The 18510-nt window shown below is 52.6% G+C and overlaps 4 protein-coding genes across 4 annotated transcripts; 3 read left to right on the forward strand and 1 right to left on the reverse strand.

Annotated features, from left to right (window-relative positions):
- Nucleotides 1-7021: 7021 nt before the first annotated feature.
- On the forward strand, nucleotides 7022-9208 carry CGCA056_v012359 (putative transcriptional regulatory protein; the record flags this gene model as incomplete). The annotated part of the gene is made up of 6 exons (XM_037327603.1): nucleotides 7022-7071; nucleotides 7122-7573; nucleotides 7634-7932; nucleotides 7994-8325; nucleotides 8376-8732; nucleotides 8794-9208. The coding sequence occupies 6 exons, from the start codon at nucleotides 7022-7024 to the stop codon at nucleotides 9206-9208; spliced, it is 1905 nt and encodes a 634-aa protein (XP_037174080.1).
- Nucleotides 9209-10720: 1512 nt separating this feature from the next.
- On the forward strand, nucleotides 10721-11821 carry CGCA056_v012360 (uncharacterized protein; the record flags this gene model as incomplete). The annotated part of the gene is made up of 2 exons (XM_037327604.1): nucleotides 10721-10934; nucleotides 11013-11821. The coding sequence occupies 2 exons, from the start codon at nucleotides 10721-10723 to the stop codon at nucleotides 11819-11821; spliced, it is 1023 nt and encodes a 340-aa protein (XP_037174032.1).
- Nucleotides 11822-16146: 4325 nt separating this feature from the next.
- On the reverse strand, nucleotides 16147-17554 carry zuo1 (Zuotin; the record flags this gene model as incomplete). Its single annotated transcript, XM_037327605.1, has 2 exons — nucleotides 16147-17190; nucleotides 17261-17554. 2 exons carry the CDS (start codon nucleotides 17552-17554, stop codon nucleotides 16147-16149), a joined length of 1338 nt encoding a protein of 445 aa, XP_037174652.1.
- A 419-nt stretch (nucleotides 17555-17973) lies between these two features.
- Nucleotides 17974-18419, forward strand: CGCA056_v012362 (Mitochondrial zinc maintenance protein 1; the record flags this gene model as incomplete). The annotated part of the gene is made up of 3 exons (XM_037327606.1): nucleotides 17974-18028; nucleotides 18085-18261; nucleotides 18328-18419. The coding sequence occupies 3 exons, from the start codon at nucleotides 17974-17976 to the stop codon at nucleotides 18417-18419; spliced, it is 324 nt and encodes a 107-aa protein (XP_037174209.1).
- Nucleotides 18420-18510: the final 91 nt, after the last annotated feature.

Consider the following 18510-nt stretch of genomic DNA (forward strand, 5'->3'; position numbering starts at 1 on the left):
GCAGCACGACAGATCCGGAGCTTGCTGATGGGGGATCTGGTCCCAAAATATGCGCATCATTAGCCAATGGGGGTGGGGTGACCTAGTCACAACGGACTTCGCCCATCCTGAATTTTCCATGGGCAAAGCGACAAGTCGACATACGCCAACAGAGTATGAGAAGACTTCGCAACGTGCATCTTGTTTGGGCATCTGTCGAAGCGCAAGGCTAAACACAAACTGGCCCTCTTTCGCGGTTCTCGCGGGTAGCGGAGAGGGAGAAACAACTCGAGTTTTGAATGCCGCCCCGAGAAACAAGCTCGCCGCGGCTGGAAAAAGAAGTTAGTGATGCTCATGTGTTGGAGGGAAAACAAAGCGACCTTTGCCGTGTTTGTTCTCTCCCCTTGACACCCTGTTGTTGAATGTCTCACTTGCGGCAGGCTTTAGAGGCTTATCGATAGTGGGAACGGGCGCCATCGATAGCACGCGCCCGTCTGTAGTAGAGGGTCCCGTCGGAGTTGTGTCACTTGCGCAACATCGATCGACACTGATTACGACGATAACGAGGCGTATCGCTTTCTGAACCAAGTGGCCTTCGTCTGTCGTACACCTCACAGCGTTAGGATTGCCTTGGACCGTCTTCCTTTACATGTATGGACGACCACTACACCCTTTGGGTGTGAGCAATGACTGCCACATGACCTGCCTAACCACCCTCCTCCCCGTCCATCTTCTCTGCTAACATCCTTGATACATCCATCAACCGCAAAGGCGGGGGCGGCTGGTTGGTCGCTCTACAGCCTGCGGCGTGTGGTCTCGTGGGATGACCGACCCGCGCCGCCGGAATTTGGTGAGCGATGATTAGAACGGACCAAACGGCACGATGGCGCTTCGTGCCTCGGATTGCCCGCCTTTCCAACCCCAGTTCGCAGTGTTTTAGCTACAGCGAGCCCGTCTTATCTGTAGTTCTGCATAGGTTGTTCGTACTCGCCTGATAGCGATCCGTCCATGGAACTGCCTCCTCCTTTAGCGCAGTGATCTGATCATGAGAATTGGTTCCAGTTCCAACGCGACGAGGGGTTCAAAGAGGGGTAGGATCAAAGTCAATGGGGCTTGGGGAGGGGTTCGTTGACCTGTGCCTCCTTGCTCTCTGTCATGGATTTTGGTGAGACGCGCGATACGCAACAATGCCGTCTCGAGCTAAATCGGCATTGCAGAAAGCCCATCCAACTCCGTGTACAGTACTGCGTACTATGTAAGTCGCTTGCTGAATTACCCACTACCCTGGCACCCTGGTCAAGGTGCCTTGGGAAGAAGCAGCGAGAGCGCATGGCCCCCCTATCCTTATCACCCCTCTATTTCTCTTCGCCGACCCCATGTCAATTTCATAAGGTGACTACCAGGCCACCAACCACCAAGTGAGGGGCACATCAATTTCACATGTCAAAGCGTACGCCCATTTCCAATGAAGTACTTTGGCTGGGCTTCTGGCCCGAAAACCAATGTCTCTACACAGAAACGACCTGCCTTATCCAGCAAGTCTGAAATGTATGGAGAAGTCCCTAGCTTTCTCAGAAGAGAGGCCTCGTCGAAACTCGTCCTCGGATGCTATACATCAGGCTCACAGTGGTGAGAATGCGCGGTACGTCATATTGCAAATGCGCCTTTCACGGCCTAGCGAGGAGAGCGATTTGCTCGAACCCTGACAACACTTTTCACCAATCCTCGCACGGGGGGAAAAAAAATAAAAAAAAATAAGACTGTTTCTTGAATAAACTGAGCAGGCTTGAGCATCAAAGCTTGATTAGCCGCTTGAGACCAGATCTAATCTTATCAATCGCATCTGCGCAAACCAACACTCTCCCTATCTGCTTTCCCGCACGCGTAGGGCCTTTCTCGTGTGCATTTCTTGTCTTGTTGTCACATTCAAAGGCTCTATAACGAGGTGTACTGGTCATCGGCTGCTCAAGAGAATTCTTCATCGAGCCCAGCCCGGCCCGGGTTTGAAACAAAAGCGCGTCTACATTATGGAAATCCCATCGGCGCCGTGGTTGACAAGCGGACGCATGGCGAGGATCCATGCGACAAGGCCCGGATCCTCATCATCATAGGGTTGATTGTGTGTCTGCCTGCTAAAGTCAGGTGCAAATTTGTCACCTCTCCTTAACCAAGTCATCGTTGCGGAATTGCGAACATGTATTTACATATTCTTTCACAAAATGCGGGTTGACCTCTTGCGAACCCTCGCTCATTTCTTCCCAATTCGCGGTAGCAACCACGCCTGCTCGTAATCCGTCTTTGAGGCGAGACAACGAATTGGCGAGCGAAATATGCCAGGCTTCCAAATAGACCTATAATTTGTGGTCCTCAGTAGGATCTTCACAATGATCATGCCTTCCACTGGACCTAGCCATTCGTTTTCTCATTGCCAACAGAGAACAGCACATGCTCCTGTAATTGTCCAAGAACCGACAAGTCGCATCCTAGCCGAGCCTAGAGAAAGTCTCGCAGTATGTTATTCGCAGATTTTCAGGGTAGAATCCTCTTTCGTAGAGTCATAGTCCATGGACAGCACCTCGGGCAGGCAGTATGTAGACATCCACGCCGGCATGACCGTAATCACTCTGCGAAGAAGGCAGCTAAGAGAGACCGCGCGGCAAAGCTTTCGCATTCTTGCTTCGTGAATTTCAGATTCTCGCCATCGGCAGCAGACAGAAGACATGGCGTGGCGGCTGCCTAACGGTATTCCAAATGTGATCTCGTAGCCTTGCTATGCAATAACTGTGACTCCTCGCCGGCGGCATCACGAAAAGTTGTACATCATGAGGCTTTCCCTACCATCACTTGTTTCCTTTAGCACGAGGACCATCTCGTCATCGAAGCCGACCCAACTGCGTCGGTCGTTACATCGACTTGAACTTGGTCCCGACCAGGGTCCATATGCCGATGTGAGGGCGCCATTTGCAATTGAGTTGGGTTGAACTTCGATGCTTTTCCCACTGACCCGTCCCTCGAGTTCCCAGACCCGGATCTCTTCTCCCTGGCTGCTGACACTGACAGCTTTACCCCGTGCCGTTATCTCGGCGTCACTGATGCCTGAGGTATGTCCCCAGAGACGGATACCTGGCGATACCGAAAGCTTTGTGGCGTTCGACGTGCAGACGTGGAGGACCAGCGTGTTGTCCGCCATGGCCGCCAGTAGATAGGGATGGTTATAACAGAGGGCTGTCGGGCCACATTCCACTTGCACAATCGGCGCCTGGGCATTTGAGTCGTCTCTGTCGGAGCCCATTGAAGTCGAACAAGAAGCCGTGATCGAGGTCGTGAAAGCAAGTCGCGTGGATATGACTTCGGCCGTAGACAGTCCACCCACACCGTGTCGTCGTATGTGAAGGTCCTGAATACCGATAGACCACCCCTCACGAGTGGAATAAGTATAAGCAATTGATGCGATGGTTGTGGATGCCGTCTGCCGGATAGATAGTGCCAACGGGGCCCTCGATGAATGTGACTGTAGAGATGTCATCAGAACTGGGGCTTGAAGAGATACCACCGCTCGGCCACCAGCCTGACTGTCTGCTGCTTTTGAAGACCGGCTCTTCTTCAGAATGTATTGTTCCATTTCACACTCTGATCCTCGAAGCGTGGCGCTCTCGGAACCTGCCTCAATCTCACTTTCATCCGAGCCCGTTTCTTTCTCTTGCCATGCATGTTCGCTTGTTGGTTTCAGAGACGGTTGCTGGAAGTTGTACAGCGATACCAGAACTGACTCAGTAGCCGTCAAAATAAAGGGGTGTTGATACGCGATTTCAACCAACTTTCCATTGGTGGACTTTTCCTGCTTGTATCTCCTCGAAAAGCGACCTTCTTCGAGATGGAGCTGCCAGACGCCGAAACTGCCATCCAGAAACCCAACTGCTACGCCCAGTCTCCTGAAATCCAGCGCTTGATCATCGACAGCAATGCATGTCGGGGTTGTCTTGTCGTTCCCATCATTCAGACCGATCTGGGCGATTGATTCCCTTGTCTTAAGGTCCCAAGCCCGTAGCCCAGAGAAACCATCGACAGTGACGGCAATGCCTTCGGCCACTTTAGCCAGTGTCCTACTCGTCAAGGAATATCGGAGAGATGCGTCTCCGACGTTCAGCTCTTCGACTGTTGCCGTCCCTCTGGCCCAGTTGTGTCGCAGTTTGTACTGGCGTTTCCAGTCGACTGATTCCCCAGATCCGCCCCTGCGACCCCAGCCACCATCGGCCCATACCGTTCGCCTAGAAGAATAATGGACCTTCGCGCTTTCCCTGGCGGATCCATCGCGGAAACCAGGTATGCGTAGGGCGCGAGGCAGAACGAAGCGATGATAATATAGCGTCCGCCACAGTTGTGAATCAGAGGAAAGACGATGAAAACGACGGGATACGGGAGCTATGCGCAGCAGATCCAATGTCGACAAACACGATAAGATGCGGATGAGAATTTCGTCGGAAAGAGCGGAAAGAAGATCTCCTGCGGCGAACACCGCCTGTGTCTTGAAGACGTTGTGAGGTGACGCGGTGAGCCGCGCACGTTTGGGGAGCGGTGACCAGCCATCCATGCCCGCCGACTGTGACGGCTGACATCTTTTACGCTGCATCACACCTGCTCCCTCGATGCGGCATAGGAGGGTATTTGTGTCGGAGTGCACAAGGCCGGCGCTGTATTGAAGACGGGCGAAATGAGTGTCAGGGATGGGCACCACAGGCGCGAGGGAGTTCTCCAACGTCTAGTGAGATAAGATAAGAGATAAGATAAGACACATTTGCACACTGAATCCGTACATTGATTGTCTCTTTGAGACCGCCTCTAAATTTATTGTGTCTGCGCGGCTATGTCCTCTTTATACTTTGTAGACTGATGCATAACAATAGCAAGTCCAGGTATACCGAGACGACGATGATAATTGTATCAGTCATAGAAACGATAGTAGGAGCAATAACACCAACGAGGGAGGCCACGACGACGACGACAACGACGAGCCCACAGGAAGAACAGGTGGGCTCGTCTTTCTAGATGCGACCGATGATCTGTTTCGTTATGTGCGATCTCTTTAACCGCGAAGCTTCTGTCATAGAGAGTGATTGATTGATTACGAGACCTCACCCAGTACGCCTGATGCCGGTATTACCCAGGGGTGGACCTCCGATCCGGGGTGGGGCCGATTCCCGATCCCGATCCGGAGGCTGACCGGAAATTGGATGGCTGCTGCCATCGTCACTGATACTTCTCACGGATTTGCTGAACTGGCCTGCGCACAGCTGCTGACGAGTCAGATAGGCCTCGGTTCAGCACATCCGGCACAAAGATGAATAGGAGAGTTTCGGCTGGACGGAAGATTGCGAAGGTACGAACATTCGTAGTGTTCTTGAGTTCAGAATCTAGAGAACAAGTGGCCCTGTCCTTGCCGACTACTGCAGCAGTTTGTCACTCCATGGGTACGTTGCCTGCGAGCTGCCTGCCACTTCTCTGGTCGGTATGATGGCGGATGTGCGAGCAACTCGGACATGGTGGGGTCGAGTCGGGTTCGACAGGCAAGGCAGGGGTTGAGATGTTGGTAAAAGAGCGTGGCTGGTGCTGCGCTGCGGGTAATGCTGGTGCGACGACCCTTGAAGCGCTGACGAAAGCTTAAGCAAAGCGGGAGAAAACCGCGATGGTTCAATGCGTCATATGTTGCTTGCGCGGTAGTCGCAATTGTGTGGTGAATTGAGCGAGTTGCCGTCCACTCCTCGGGCACCCGCGGGTGTCCGTGCAGCGTGTAAGAGATTGAGAGTGAGGAGCAAATCATAAAATAGGTTGGTTGTCTTACCTAAGGTATTCAATAATTACGCAGTACCTCAGTGTACAGACTGCTTCACTCGCCACAACCCTGCCTCCTCACTCGTAGGTTCCCCAGTTGTCTTAGGTGCCTACCTACCATACCTAGGTAGGTCTCGTTCGGACCTTCCTCAGGCAGGGCCCACTACATAGTACATCGCACCGCATCGTACCGCACCGCACCGCCCCCGGTCGTCCGCACTCTTGGTGACGCCCATTGTCCGTCCATAGGTAGGTACTGTTGTCTCAATGAGCCAGCCGCCGGAGAACTTTGCCGAGAAGCAGAGGCAATCGACTATGGGCTTGGCTTGCTCGTGGCCCAACCTAACCGTATCAACGACACAGTGATAACCCTTCCATTTCGCCCGCCCGCTCGCTCTCCTACCCGCCGGGACCATTATTCCAGCGCCTTCGTCTGCACCTCCCATCCCCTCTACCGACGCTTACGCCCTTCTTTGCCCGCGCTTCTCACCCGGCTCCGTCCAGGCTCAGCTCAGGGCCCGTACTACAAAGACAAAGTGCATCAGCCTGCAGCATAACTGCAGAGAGAATCGGAGTCTGCTAGACATCGCAGTAGTAACACGGCACAACGCGGCTCAGTGCCATCTCTTTGAGGATGGAGTCAGACTCCCGGTCCGCGGGCCCCGATGATCAGGGCCTCCGTCGAGCAGTATGTCCACATTCAGACAACCCATTCGCTTCTACACCACTCACCACTGCCTTTCTGTCACTCTACGTCTTTCTTGCTCATCCGCTTCACTAAGGCTAATCCATTTTCTCGCCATACAGTGTGATCAGTGTCGTACCCGCAAAGTTGGTAGTCCCGTTCCATCTACTTCTCAGGCCTGCTCCATACAACCTCCCAAGATCTGGGCACCTATGCTGTTCTGCACCGCCACCCCTTCACCCCTATCTTAGTTCCCAAACTTCCTTTAATCATTTCATTTTATGTGAGTGAATGGTGTATCGTTTCGACTGACATTAGGGCTACTGTGGCCTCGGTTGCAGATCCGCTGTGATAAAAGCTCGCCGTGCTCCAACTGCCGCATAACTCAACGCCCTTGCAGCTCAAACGGCGTTGGTCAAAAGCCAAAAGAACAGAGACATCGCGTCCTCATATCCCTTCAATAGTACGCCTCTCCCCTACCACTTATCTGTCCCTTCGTCATCCTGTCCCGAATCCAGACTTCACGAGATGCCGCTGTTGATCAGGGGTTTCCCCGGGCATATTCCCGAATCGCGTGTGTAAGAAACCGGTTGTCCAAAGCTGACGCGGGATACGTTCAAACCTACAGTGAGAAGAAGATCGACTTGATCGAGGAACGGCTGTCGAACATTGAGGAGCTTTTGAGGAGTCTGACAAACCCTGGAAGCGCGCCTTCGTGGGACCCAACCAGGGCGAGGCACATCACCCCGTCAGCTTCGACCATAGGGGATGCCTCCGCGCTCACTCAGGACGGCGCAGACTCTGATTCTGCCTTTGAGGGGGACCTGTCACTAACGGCCCACACCATGTTTGCCAGCGACTTCATCGAAAATGCCGTGCAGAGAACATCACTTCAAGATGTCCCACCAAATATGCACGCCGCTCTTTCATCCCTCCGCCAGATCGTTTCCATGCAGAACAAGGTCTCGTCAACCAAAGAGTTCCGATTTCGCTCGCAGCAGCCTCTCCCTCCTGGTGGCCTGCCTGATCTACCCATGCCGCCTATGAATGCGGTAGTTGCCTTGCTCAAACACATGAAAGGTAGGTCACCAGCCGCCCTCGCACTGTGGTCAGGAAGTTCATAATTAATGTGGCACATAGCTTCTCCCCCGGGAATCTTCTCATTGGCGTGCTCCTTTTTGGATGTTGACGACCTGGCAGAGCTCTGTCGTCGGGTATACTTCTGCACCGACACCTTCGCTGACACTACTTTTATCATTGTCAATGGTGCCCTTTTTTACTTGTTCATGGAGCAGGCATACCTGGCTTCCGATGCCACTGCACGAGAGGAATTTGAGAGGTATCAATACATGTGTCAAAATAACCTGGAAATAGCCTTGGCTTGTCTGCCCTTAATGTTGCCGGCGAAGGTGGAAAGCATCGAGGCACTGCTCGTGGCGGTGAGTCCTCGTACATTGCAGTCTTATATTGTCGATCACATGAAAATGACATGATAAACAGGCTGTGTATGCGGTCGATGTATCGAAAGCCTCTCTCGCTTGGTTATTCACCTCTACTGCTGCCAGTCTCTGTCAAACGTTAGGATACCACCGCGTTTCGCAGAGTAGGAGCGAAAGCGCTGGCCCCAGAGACATCAAAACCTTGCTGTTCTGGCATGTATACATGCTAGACAAAACCTTGTCTTTGAGGACAGGGAGAGCTTCTGTGATCCAAGACTGGGACGTCACGCTGCCGAGGAGAGTGGACAACACGATGGTGGCGGATCCGTGGGGAGTCGTTATCACAACGTGGATCAAACAAGCCGAGATCCAGCACAGGGTCTATGAACAACTGTTGAGCTCTCCGAATCGACCTTTGCGATATTCAATTGACCGGTCTTTAGATATAGCCCTTTGGCTCTGGGCCAGTCTCAAGAGGAGCGCCTGGAAACAGTTCGCCGTCTTGAGGCCGAGCAAAAGAGCATCATGGCTGCGGCTTCACACGTGCGGGAACAGGCACTTTTCGGCCTGAAAGCGCTCAATGCATCGTCTATTCTAGACATCCATCTCCGTGGCGACGAGCTCACCTTTCAGTCAACCTTGACCCTGATATATCGAGCCCTTCCTGCCCCCGAAGGATCCTCGACCCGGTTCTCACTGGAGTGCATCGAGACAGCTCGTTTTGCCATGCAATTGCATCTCGAATGCATGCAAAGAATCGCCGAAGAGGGGCGTCACCTAAAAGCCGTATACATCCATTGGTATGAGACCGCAGACGATTGTTGTGATCAAGAGTTTCTGACATCCCTCCCCATGCGCTAGGGCGATACTGCTGACGCCGTTCACACCGTTCTTCGTACTTTTCTGTCACGTGATTGATACGTCCAGTGCGGAGGACCTCAAGCGACTGAACGACTTTGTTGCCTCTCTGCGGCCAGCCTGCGCGCTATCAGAACCGGTGGAAAAGCTACACCAGCTCTGCCAGATGCTTTACAACGTGGCGCTTCTCTATGTAGAGACAAAATCGCAGCAATCGGAGGAGAGAGGTCCCATAAATGATGAATTCGATGTGTACCTCAGCGCGCTTGGATTCCCACCGGCCGAATTTCCCATCCAAGGGATCGAAACCGGCGGCGTTTCTCAGCCAACAATGCAAACTGCGCAGCTAGGAAACTGGTTCTCGGGAAGCCAGTACATGATGGGGCTACTCGAGGAGGACTTATCTCAATTTACTTAGTTGGAACCAGAATGTGTCCGTCACAACAGAAAAGAGACCCAAAGTGTAGGGCCTGCATAGGATGTGTCTCGTTGTGTCTGAGTGCAATTTCTCGGGGCCTGAGAAGAACGGTGCTTCGCGCGAAGATTTTCCCTCTGAGTCTCTGTCGGTAATGTCTCGAGACTTGGTAACCTTTGGCAAATCGTGTGACGATGACGAATCAAGCCCGTTGCCGGTCTCATGGCGTGGTCTTGCAGCACATGCGGAACAGGTCGTTGACGAGAGCCGGCCCGGTACGGAGCCAGTCTTGTGTGGTGCGCACCTCAGAGTTCAGTCCGTCGGGCGCCTTGGGTCGTATGGCTGGTAGCCTTCTTCATCTGTTTGGCTCTCATACTCAAAGTCTTGTTCCCGGCAAAGCCTGCCTGCCTGAACAGGTTGGTCCAATTTTGACTTTGGAGAGTCCTGCCCCACCACGGCGGACGTATCGATGGGTGTGAAAGCCGACTTAAAGCCTGACTTCTTGAACCCCCCTTTTTTGAAACCCCCCGTTGTGGTTGCTGGTGTTGGTTGCTCGGCCGATGCCAGCTTGATGCTGACAAGCCCATCAGCCTTGGCCTCGGCCTTGCGAGCTCTGGCTCCGGCAGTCGGGTCGCGCACCATGGCTTTCATGTCTTTGAGCCGCTGTTTGTGGCTGTGATCATAGCTGCTAAGGTGCGCCTCATAGTCGTTCATGCGGGAGTAGCCTTTGGAACAGAGGCTGCAGTAGAAAGATTGAAGAGCTTCGCGCGCAGAAGATGTCTGGGCCGGAGGCAATGTCTGATGTCGCTGCAGGAAGGTGTGGGTTAGTCACGACTATATCGATATTTTCGGAACTTCGCGCAGTTCACTGACAGGAGGCATGGCGGCAGCGAGTCCGTTGCAAAATTTTGTTTGCGTGCGATCAGACGATGGCTGAAATACGTGTGGTGTATGCGTTGATGAGCTGTTTGCTGGTAAGGTAAGTGACGACCAAAGCGCGTCGAGCCAAGCGCTGTGCGAAGGGGGCCGTTTAATAAGGTAAGGTAAGGTAAGGTAGGTGACTTTACCACCTAAGGTATCCGTACGAAATACGTACCTACCTAACTCAACTGTGCAAGTTGCCCGTGCACCGGACGTGGAAATGCAGTGCGGCTCCAGTGTCCCCGGATGGAGCCATGCGACCCCACCAGCCTGGATCCCTGCAACCTATGACGCGCCGAGAAATAGTCAGCCAGGCAGGACGGGACGCTTCTACTCTTCTCTCTCCAGCTTCTTTGGTCCGATACTGTCTGGGTAAGGTGACTTGACTTGGAGGCGAGGTTCCGAAATTGGGCAGCACGGCACCTCTTACACAGCTTGGCCACTGCACAACCTCGTAGTTGACTCGTCTCGTCCCCTCTAGCAGCCCGCCATTCGGTGCATCTGCCACGACCACGTCTCTTGGCTTCCAGCACCTCATTCATTGCCTGCGCCTTGCTGTGGCAATTGGCGGGCGGCATCCCTACCATCGCCGCCATGGATTCAAGGTCGCTTCGGTCTAAGGCGTCCGAAGAGACCCTGATATCGCTTCTTCATCTAGATCCATCCCCCATAGAAACACCACCGGCGGATACCGACAAGGACTTGCCTCCTCTTCCTGAAGATGCTCTTGAGAACAGCGTTTCCTCGTTAAAATCCACTTCGTCTGCCCCAGGTTTGAGTGGCAGTGGACATGGGACCATTTTTTACCGTATGTCCTTGCTTCTGACGAAACTTACTGCCTGTTGTCATGTGCTATCTCGCGAATGCTAACCGCTTTTCTGTCCAGTTACACGCATTCAAAAGTTTTCCTCTTACTTGGTGCCAATCTTCACCTCCATACATCTTGCCAACACTTCCATCATTCCCCTGGTTGCGCGCTCCGTTGTTGCTTCTGAGACTTATCTGCTGCAATCCCGGGAGATTTATCAGACTTCTCTAACAGAGCCCCTGCTCGTCGCCTTACCAATTGTCGCCCACGTTGCGTCTGGCATCGCTCTCCGTTTCGCCCGGCGTTCCCAGAACTTACACCGCTATGGAGGAAACACTCCTGGCATGTATGCATTGTATCGGGCCCAAACTGGCAAGACGTCTCGGACGACAGCTTACAACAGCTCGGGCTCGGCGGCGCGCATATGGCCTCCTTTGAGCTACATTTCGGCGTCAGGCTATGCATTCGCGGTATTTCTGGCCGCTCATGTTGGCGTAAATCGTGTACTGCCCCTCCAGGTCGAGGGCGACAGCTCAAACATTGGTCTGGCATTTGTCGCACATGGCTTTGCCCGCCATCCGACATTGTCATGGCTAGCTTACACAGGGCTTCTGCTTGTAGGGTGTGGTCACATGGTCTGGGGGGCAGCAAAGTGGCTGGGGTATGCCCCGACAGCCATGGGCTGGAGCGGCAGCGGCTCAAAAGCGATTGATAAAAAGACAAGACAACGAAGGAGGATGGTATGGTGGGGCCTTCACGGTGCTACTTTTGGCGCTTTTGTTGTCTGGGCCGCTGGCGGTTTGGGAATCGTTGCTAGGGGAGGACTTACAACAGGCTGGGTCGGAAAACTCTATGACGACCTATTGGACAAAATCCCCCTTTGCTGATGGGTGAACACCGAAAGGAAGCACCAACGGATGCATTGCCCTGTCCCCGTGGTGTAAATAAGCACGTGAGGTGAACACTAAGGCTATGAAGCGGCCTCATATGCTGGTTCGATAACTCTGCAGAGAGTACTTTGTGGTATTTGGATTTAAGTTTCAATAGAATCACGGCACTGAATGGGCCCGAAATAAGGACTTGGGGCAAGAGCTTCGATTGGTTTTGGAAAGAATACAACAAGACGAAGTCTGCATTTACCACTGCAGCCTCCACGGCCCTCGGCCTGCCTCTTGGATCCCTCGGACCATTTGCCTTCAATCAATAACCCTAGGATCAGCCCCCAGAGCGCTGCAAATATCCCGCAGCTCCGTCTGTAATTAACTCAATGAGCTTCTCATCTATTTCAAGTGATTGTATACGTACCATGGAGAACGTGCGACTAAGGAAGACAAGACGTCGCAGCATCCTCGGCTTCAAGGCGAGGCAGTCAGTCTGATGACGAGATTTCAGATACCTCCCCCAAGCAATGACACCGGTTCCTCTACTCGTGACAGGCCTGCACGGCGAGTCCAAGGCACTTCTTCACCTCTTCCTTGCTGCAATTCTGTCTAATGCACTTCACAAGACGTTCCTTATCCGCCTTCGCGCAGAGACACTTGGGGGGGGTGACGGGACATTTGCTGATTTTGGACTCGTTTTGAACGCAAGGCCTCGCGCAAGCAGGGGCATCGTTCAATGATTGAGCCGTGGCGATGCCGGCGGCAACGGCAATAAAGGCGACGATGGAGAACTTCATGTTGATTAGGTTACCGGGATTTGGTTGAAAGGTCAAATATTTCTGTGAGGATAGACGGTGATCAGATGATTGTTTTCTTGGGATGAGACAATCCTGCTGAGTGAAAGAATCGAGGCAAGATACCTGGAATCGTGAACAGTCTTTATAGTCGATGAGCGGGCATCTGAGCTTCTTGCGGAACACCTTGTGGCCTCGGGCTGGCGTTGAAAGTTCAACAGCGGGCGAAACTTTGACTTCCTCATCGACAATATATCGAAGTCATTCCGGGTGAAATTATATCTCGGGGTGGCGCTAAACCCTGTGACGACAAGCAAATATGGCTGGAGATGGCTTCTAAATGTGTAAGTCAATCATGGCGATGCTCCAACCACCCGTGTTCGTGGCCGAGAACAAGTAAAAGACTGGCCCGTACACAGTCGAGGAGGTGGGTTGCGCACTGGGTTTAGCTATGTTGAAGGGCACACGTACTTTCTTTTACTTCACTTTTCAAGGCAAGCCTTAGTGGTTCTATCATCATGCGGCGGCTCAAGCATCGAGTAACGAAGACTTCCCGATTTGAAGTAGATTGATACCTGCTGGCAATGCTACGTTCCTTCAATATCTTCTCCTAGCAGCGACTCACCGGTCTGCCATCGTTAGATCATCTGGGCCGCAATATGTGTTAGAGCTTTGTGATGCGGTCGAATACAAATAACAACAATTGAAAACAATGGCAAGGGTAGGTAGGTCACGAGTGCTGATCAGGATGGATTAATACTCCGTCTGGACGACAAAACTCCTCCTCTTCTGCCGGTGCCTGTCACTGGCTGGTTCGATATCAACTTCATATATCAGCGGAACAGTTTTCCAAGCAAAAGGGTCATTGTATAAAAAAGCCGGTAAAAAGCACCAGAAACATTATGAAAGATGAGGGGGAGATGTCGCTCGTGATGTCGCTCAGCAATGGCATCTTGTCTATTAAAAAAGTCCGTGGTTCTTGCACTCGAACGCAGAAAACCTCACCATCGTTATCCTCGTGACTTCAAGTCGTGTATAACCATAGCTTGCATCATGCGCGTCGAAATCGTGGTTCCTTTGCTGTGGCTGACACCCACTGTCTCATGCCATGGTGCAGTCACGAACTACACCATTGATGGAAAGGTTTACCCGGGCAGGGTATGAGGGCTTTTCTCCAGCGACATCTCTGCCGAAGATCTAATGGCAATGGGCATTTAAAACCTATGTCCCCCATAGAAAGACCGGTGGTGTTACTGGCTAATTTTACGACCACAGCCCGATCATAACCCTACGATGAACGTCAATGATATACAAAGCGCTGCAACGGCGGCAACTCAGCAGACCCGACGGGAACCTTGAAATCAGGCACCAACATTACAGCTAATTGGAAGCAGTGGACTCATGCTCAGGGTCTTGTGATGGTCTGGTTGTGTGATTGAGGTAGCAATTTCAAGAGTTGCAGAGGTGACAAGCAGACTTGGTTCAAGATCGATCAAATGGGTCTCTGGGACAGTAATCTCAACAGCGAAAATTGGGGGACAGCCATCGTGCTCAAGCAGCTCAAGTGGTCGAACAAGATACCCAGTAACCTCAAGCCTAGAAAATACCTCCCTCTATACGAACTGCTCGCCCTCTGCCAAGCCAATACCCTTCAATTCTACGTCGACTGTGCGCAGGTTGTGATGGAGGGATCCGGCACGGCTAATGCAACCTTCGTGTATTTCCAGATCGGCATATACCAAGGAGGACACCCGTCTGAAGACCCGCCCGGAGGTGCTGTGTGGTCCGGATGCGAGTAGCTGTCGTCACACCACCGTCTTGGATCAGTTGGAATGGTTCTCATTACTGCTTACTCGAAAGGCTATTCCTAGCATCCGTGTTCTATAAACCCTGTCTCACACCGAAGACCCGAAACCTTTTCGTAAATGGGCAGCTATCTACAAGATGAAGCTGAATGATATCGTTGGCCCTCTTTCCCCATCATTCTTGCTGTAAGCCTCGTCTCCAACATGTCTGTCAGTCAGTTACGGACCTCGTCGGCACAAGGTCCTAGTCCTCCTTGGCCTGGAGGCAAATCTCCGTTGTTGCTGAAGACGAGACTTGGACGTCCTGAAGGACAAGACTTGGTTTTGTTTGGACCAGAAAAGCCGGGTATGATGTTGCATGCTGGGGTATTCGTGTTCGTTTTGACGTAGAGCCAGCCGTTGCATCCCTCTGGAACACTCTGGTGACAAACGGCGCAACAGTCCTGGGGGCTCTGGGCTGAGGTCAACGTAAAGTTCCAACCGACGCCGTTGTCGATGCCTATCCAATTAACGTCGCGAAGGAACTTGGATGAGTTGCATTCAGGGGCCTGCCGTACTGATTAGCAACTGAATGATGATGGCATGAGTACGGAGCCAACATAGGCGGGCCCGCAGAGGGGAGGTGGCTGACTTACTGGGACGAGAGTAGAGGAGGGTGTTGGGAGGGGGGTGGAGGACGAAATTTCGGATGTGAAAGTCGTCGGCGTGCTTCCGCTGCCCGGAGAATTCGGCGGAGGCCATTGTGCCCTCAGAATGGCCTTCATAATGACGACAGGAAGGACAGTGGCCAACAGTAGCAAGGCGACGATGGAGATTAGGATCTTCTTGTGACGGGCTAGGCTTTGGCAGAAGGCCTTTAGGGCTCCTGGATTGTCCTGGGGCGGTTGGGCTACTGAATTGTCCCAGGCCGGTTCAACGACGCCGTCGTTGCCAGTTCCGAGGTTGCCCATCTGCATGACCTCGGGAGCATCGTGTACCACGACTTGAGGCGCTGAGTTGGGGTCGAGTTCCGCATATTGATTTTGAGCCATGGCGGGGGTCTTTTTATCGTGCGGTGCTGTTGTTAGTTTTGTTGTTGTGTTGACCTGGATAGGAGAAAAATATGGAAGCTGTCAATGGTGAAAGCAGTGGGAAGGGTGAAGGTGGGAGAGGTTAGGAAGCAGAAAAGTGAAGAAGGCCTGAGCTGAAGGTTGCGGAAGGCGCCAGTAGCTCTCTTCCTCGTTATATGTCATAACTTCTCGAGGGATGTGCGAACATTGCAAGTGAGAGTGATGATGAGACGGAAGGCAAAAGGGAACCACGAAGGCCAAGGGCAAAAAAGAGAACGGAGACAATCAAGGAAGCAGTTGAGGAAACAAAAGGAAGAAAACAATGCCTGGCTGTGTGAGTCTCCTATGCTTCCATCTGCCTAGCCCGAATGTTGCTTTCCCTTTATTTGAAAGTCCAGCCAGGATAATCCCCCCCTTGTTACAGCTCAAGGCCAACAGGAAGGAACGATGCCATTGTAGCTCTTGGTTCGCAGCACAACGAGCCTGTATGTACCACGCTGACTTTCCACACACCGGTAACAAAGCTCCACATTCAAGGCCAAGTGTGTTGAAAGATGCTTATCATTCGTCGACCCTATTTCGTCTAACTGTGTTTTTCGCCGCCGGTCTCCCATCATAAGATGTTTTAATACTGGTCATACCCCGTCCGTCATCTTCTTCTATGACTTCCTCAGCCCGCCATTCTACCAGGCCAGGGTCTTGGCATCACCATCCTTAAGCTTTCCAGCACTAACAAGTCTCTTGACCTCCTCGCTCCAAACGCTCTTGATCTCATCGGCAACCTTGAGGCCATTGAGCTTGTTGGCCAGGGCTGCAATCTCATCGGTATCAATTTTGCCCTGGACAAGTTCAACGTCACCCAAGACGTTATCGATCGTCGCAGGCGAGGCCTCGCCCGGCACGAAGTAGTTCGCCTCCTTGACGGAACCCTTGAGAGCACGCTTGTTCTTCTTGAGAGCGCTCTTGGCAGCCTCCTTGGCTTTCTTGGACGCTTCGCGGTCCTGCTTGGCCTTCTCCTCGGCCTCCTTGGCCGCCTTCTCTTCAGCCTCCTTCTTCAGGCGCGCATCCTCCACAGCCTTTTTCTCGGCCGCCTCCTTGTCAAGTCTCTTCTTGTTTTTCGCAGCGTTGGCTTCCTGTCTGAAACGCTTAATTCGCTCGTCGCCGGCAGAACAGTCGTCAAGCAGCTTGCGGAGACGAGCATTGTCCTCAGCCTTCTTCTTCTTGCGGGCGTTGGCATTCTTGCGCTCAGTGTGACGTTTCTGATCTCTGTTTTCGTTGTCATCGGGGACATCCTCATCCAAGTACTCAAACGTCCTCCAGCTCTCGAAATTGTACCAGAAGTTGTAAAACTCCTCGACTTCGTCCTTGGTAGACTTGTCATCGCCGAATGTGGGAACAGGTTGGATTGTAGAGAAACGTGACTCGGACTTGAAGACATTGCCCCAAAGCTTGTAGAAGTTGCCCTTGGCAAGCTGCTTTTTGGTGGGAGGGTCGACATCGGCCTTCTCGTCAACCGAGTCGAACTGGCGACGCTTGACAGGGTCAAGAAGTACTTCAGTCGCCTTCTGAATGCACTTGAAGAAGTTGTCATCGTCGACGACACCGGCAGCAGCCTTCTTATCAGGGTGGTGCTTAAGGACCTTCTTGCGATGGGCGCGCTTGATCTGATCCTCCGTAGCCTTCCAGCGGTACTTGGTAATGCCGAGAACTTCGTAGTGATCTTGATTCTGTAGAGGCAAACCATGTCAGCGATCATTCCGTACATGCATGAGTCCACGAGTAGGCCAAGCCACCCACCTTCCAGTCCTTGGCATCGCGTTGGAGGAGCATCGGGTCCTCCGGCTCGCTAATGTCGCTGTCGTCATCGTTCTCGACCTTTTTAGCGGCCTCTTGAGCCTGGATACGGTCGTCCTCGGAGAAAGTGCGCTTGTGGCGGGCGCGGCGGGCATGAGCCAGGAAGTGAGGGCCGACAGGCTCAAGGCTGCGCTGAGTGGCAGCGGAGACTGAACCAACGGACTTGAAGTCCTTCTCAGCCGACCAGCCCTCAGGGAGGGCCGGAAGAGAATGCGCGACAATGGAAGCGGAAGCCATTCCGTCGATTTTTGAGACTCGAGAGGCTCAACCGTAGGTGTCGTGGAAGGAGAAGTTGATGGGATGTCGTCGCTTGGAGGGAAAATTCAATAGCGTGGGGCTTTTTTTCCCCCCCCCTCTCCAAAAAAATAAAAATAAAAAATAACGTGGAGGGGTGAGGTGTCAGTGCACCGACGGGACGGGCGTGGACCTAGCGCCTCCAGCAGCAGCCTTTAATTTCTTCTCATACGCTTACTGATGACGGAGGTTGTTGTGGTATCACAATCAAGAATCTGTGCCTTTCGCCTGCGGTTTCCTTTGTAATTGGAGAAAGTCAGACTTGATATCCTTGACACCGAAAGAGCCAGAATACCTATTGCAATCACAACTTTCTGACCGAAGCGGGCCGATCCCTCGTTCCCATTGACGTGGAAACCATCATGTCCGTTCCGGCATATCGACATCTCTGGCGCGCTGCGAGAATCGCCTTCAAGGGTACGGAAACGGTCTTCCCGCTAGATACAGAAACCCACTGATGTTTGAAACTACAGGGGACGACCGCGTTCTCACCGCCGCAAGACAACAAATCCGCCAGGGTTTCCGCGACCAAGCCTCCCTGGCGCCTTCAGATCCTTCCCTAAGACAGGCTATTGAGAAAGCTGAGGATATCGCGAAGATCCTTAGACAAAATATCGTCCAGGGGAAGCAAGACGAAGCCCGTGTATACAGTACGTGATGCGAGTCTCAAGCCATTTTCTGTTCCCAGCGCATTAATGACTTTCTCATTCTCTCAGAGCTGCGGATTCACGAAGACACTGAACGTGGTGACAACGATTCCGTTAAGACGGCCGGTGGCAGTCAGGCGGGCAGATGTGGCTGCAACTAAGAGACAATGATTCACGTGTATAGAGGGGTGCATGTAATTTTGTAAAGTAGACAATGATACCCTGGTTAATGGTGTAAATCCGCCTCGATTG

Source organism: Colletotrichum aenigma, assembly GCF_013390185.1.
Source record: "Colletotrichum aenigma strain Cg56 chromosome Unknown KSG_Cg56_contig08, whole genome shotgun sequence".
NCBI classification, from domain to species: domain Eukaryota; kingdom Fungi; phylum Ascomycota; class Sordariomycetes; order Glomerellales; family Glomerellaceae; genus Colletotrichum; species Colletotrichum aenigma.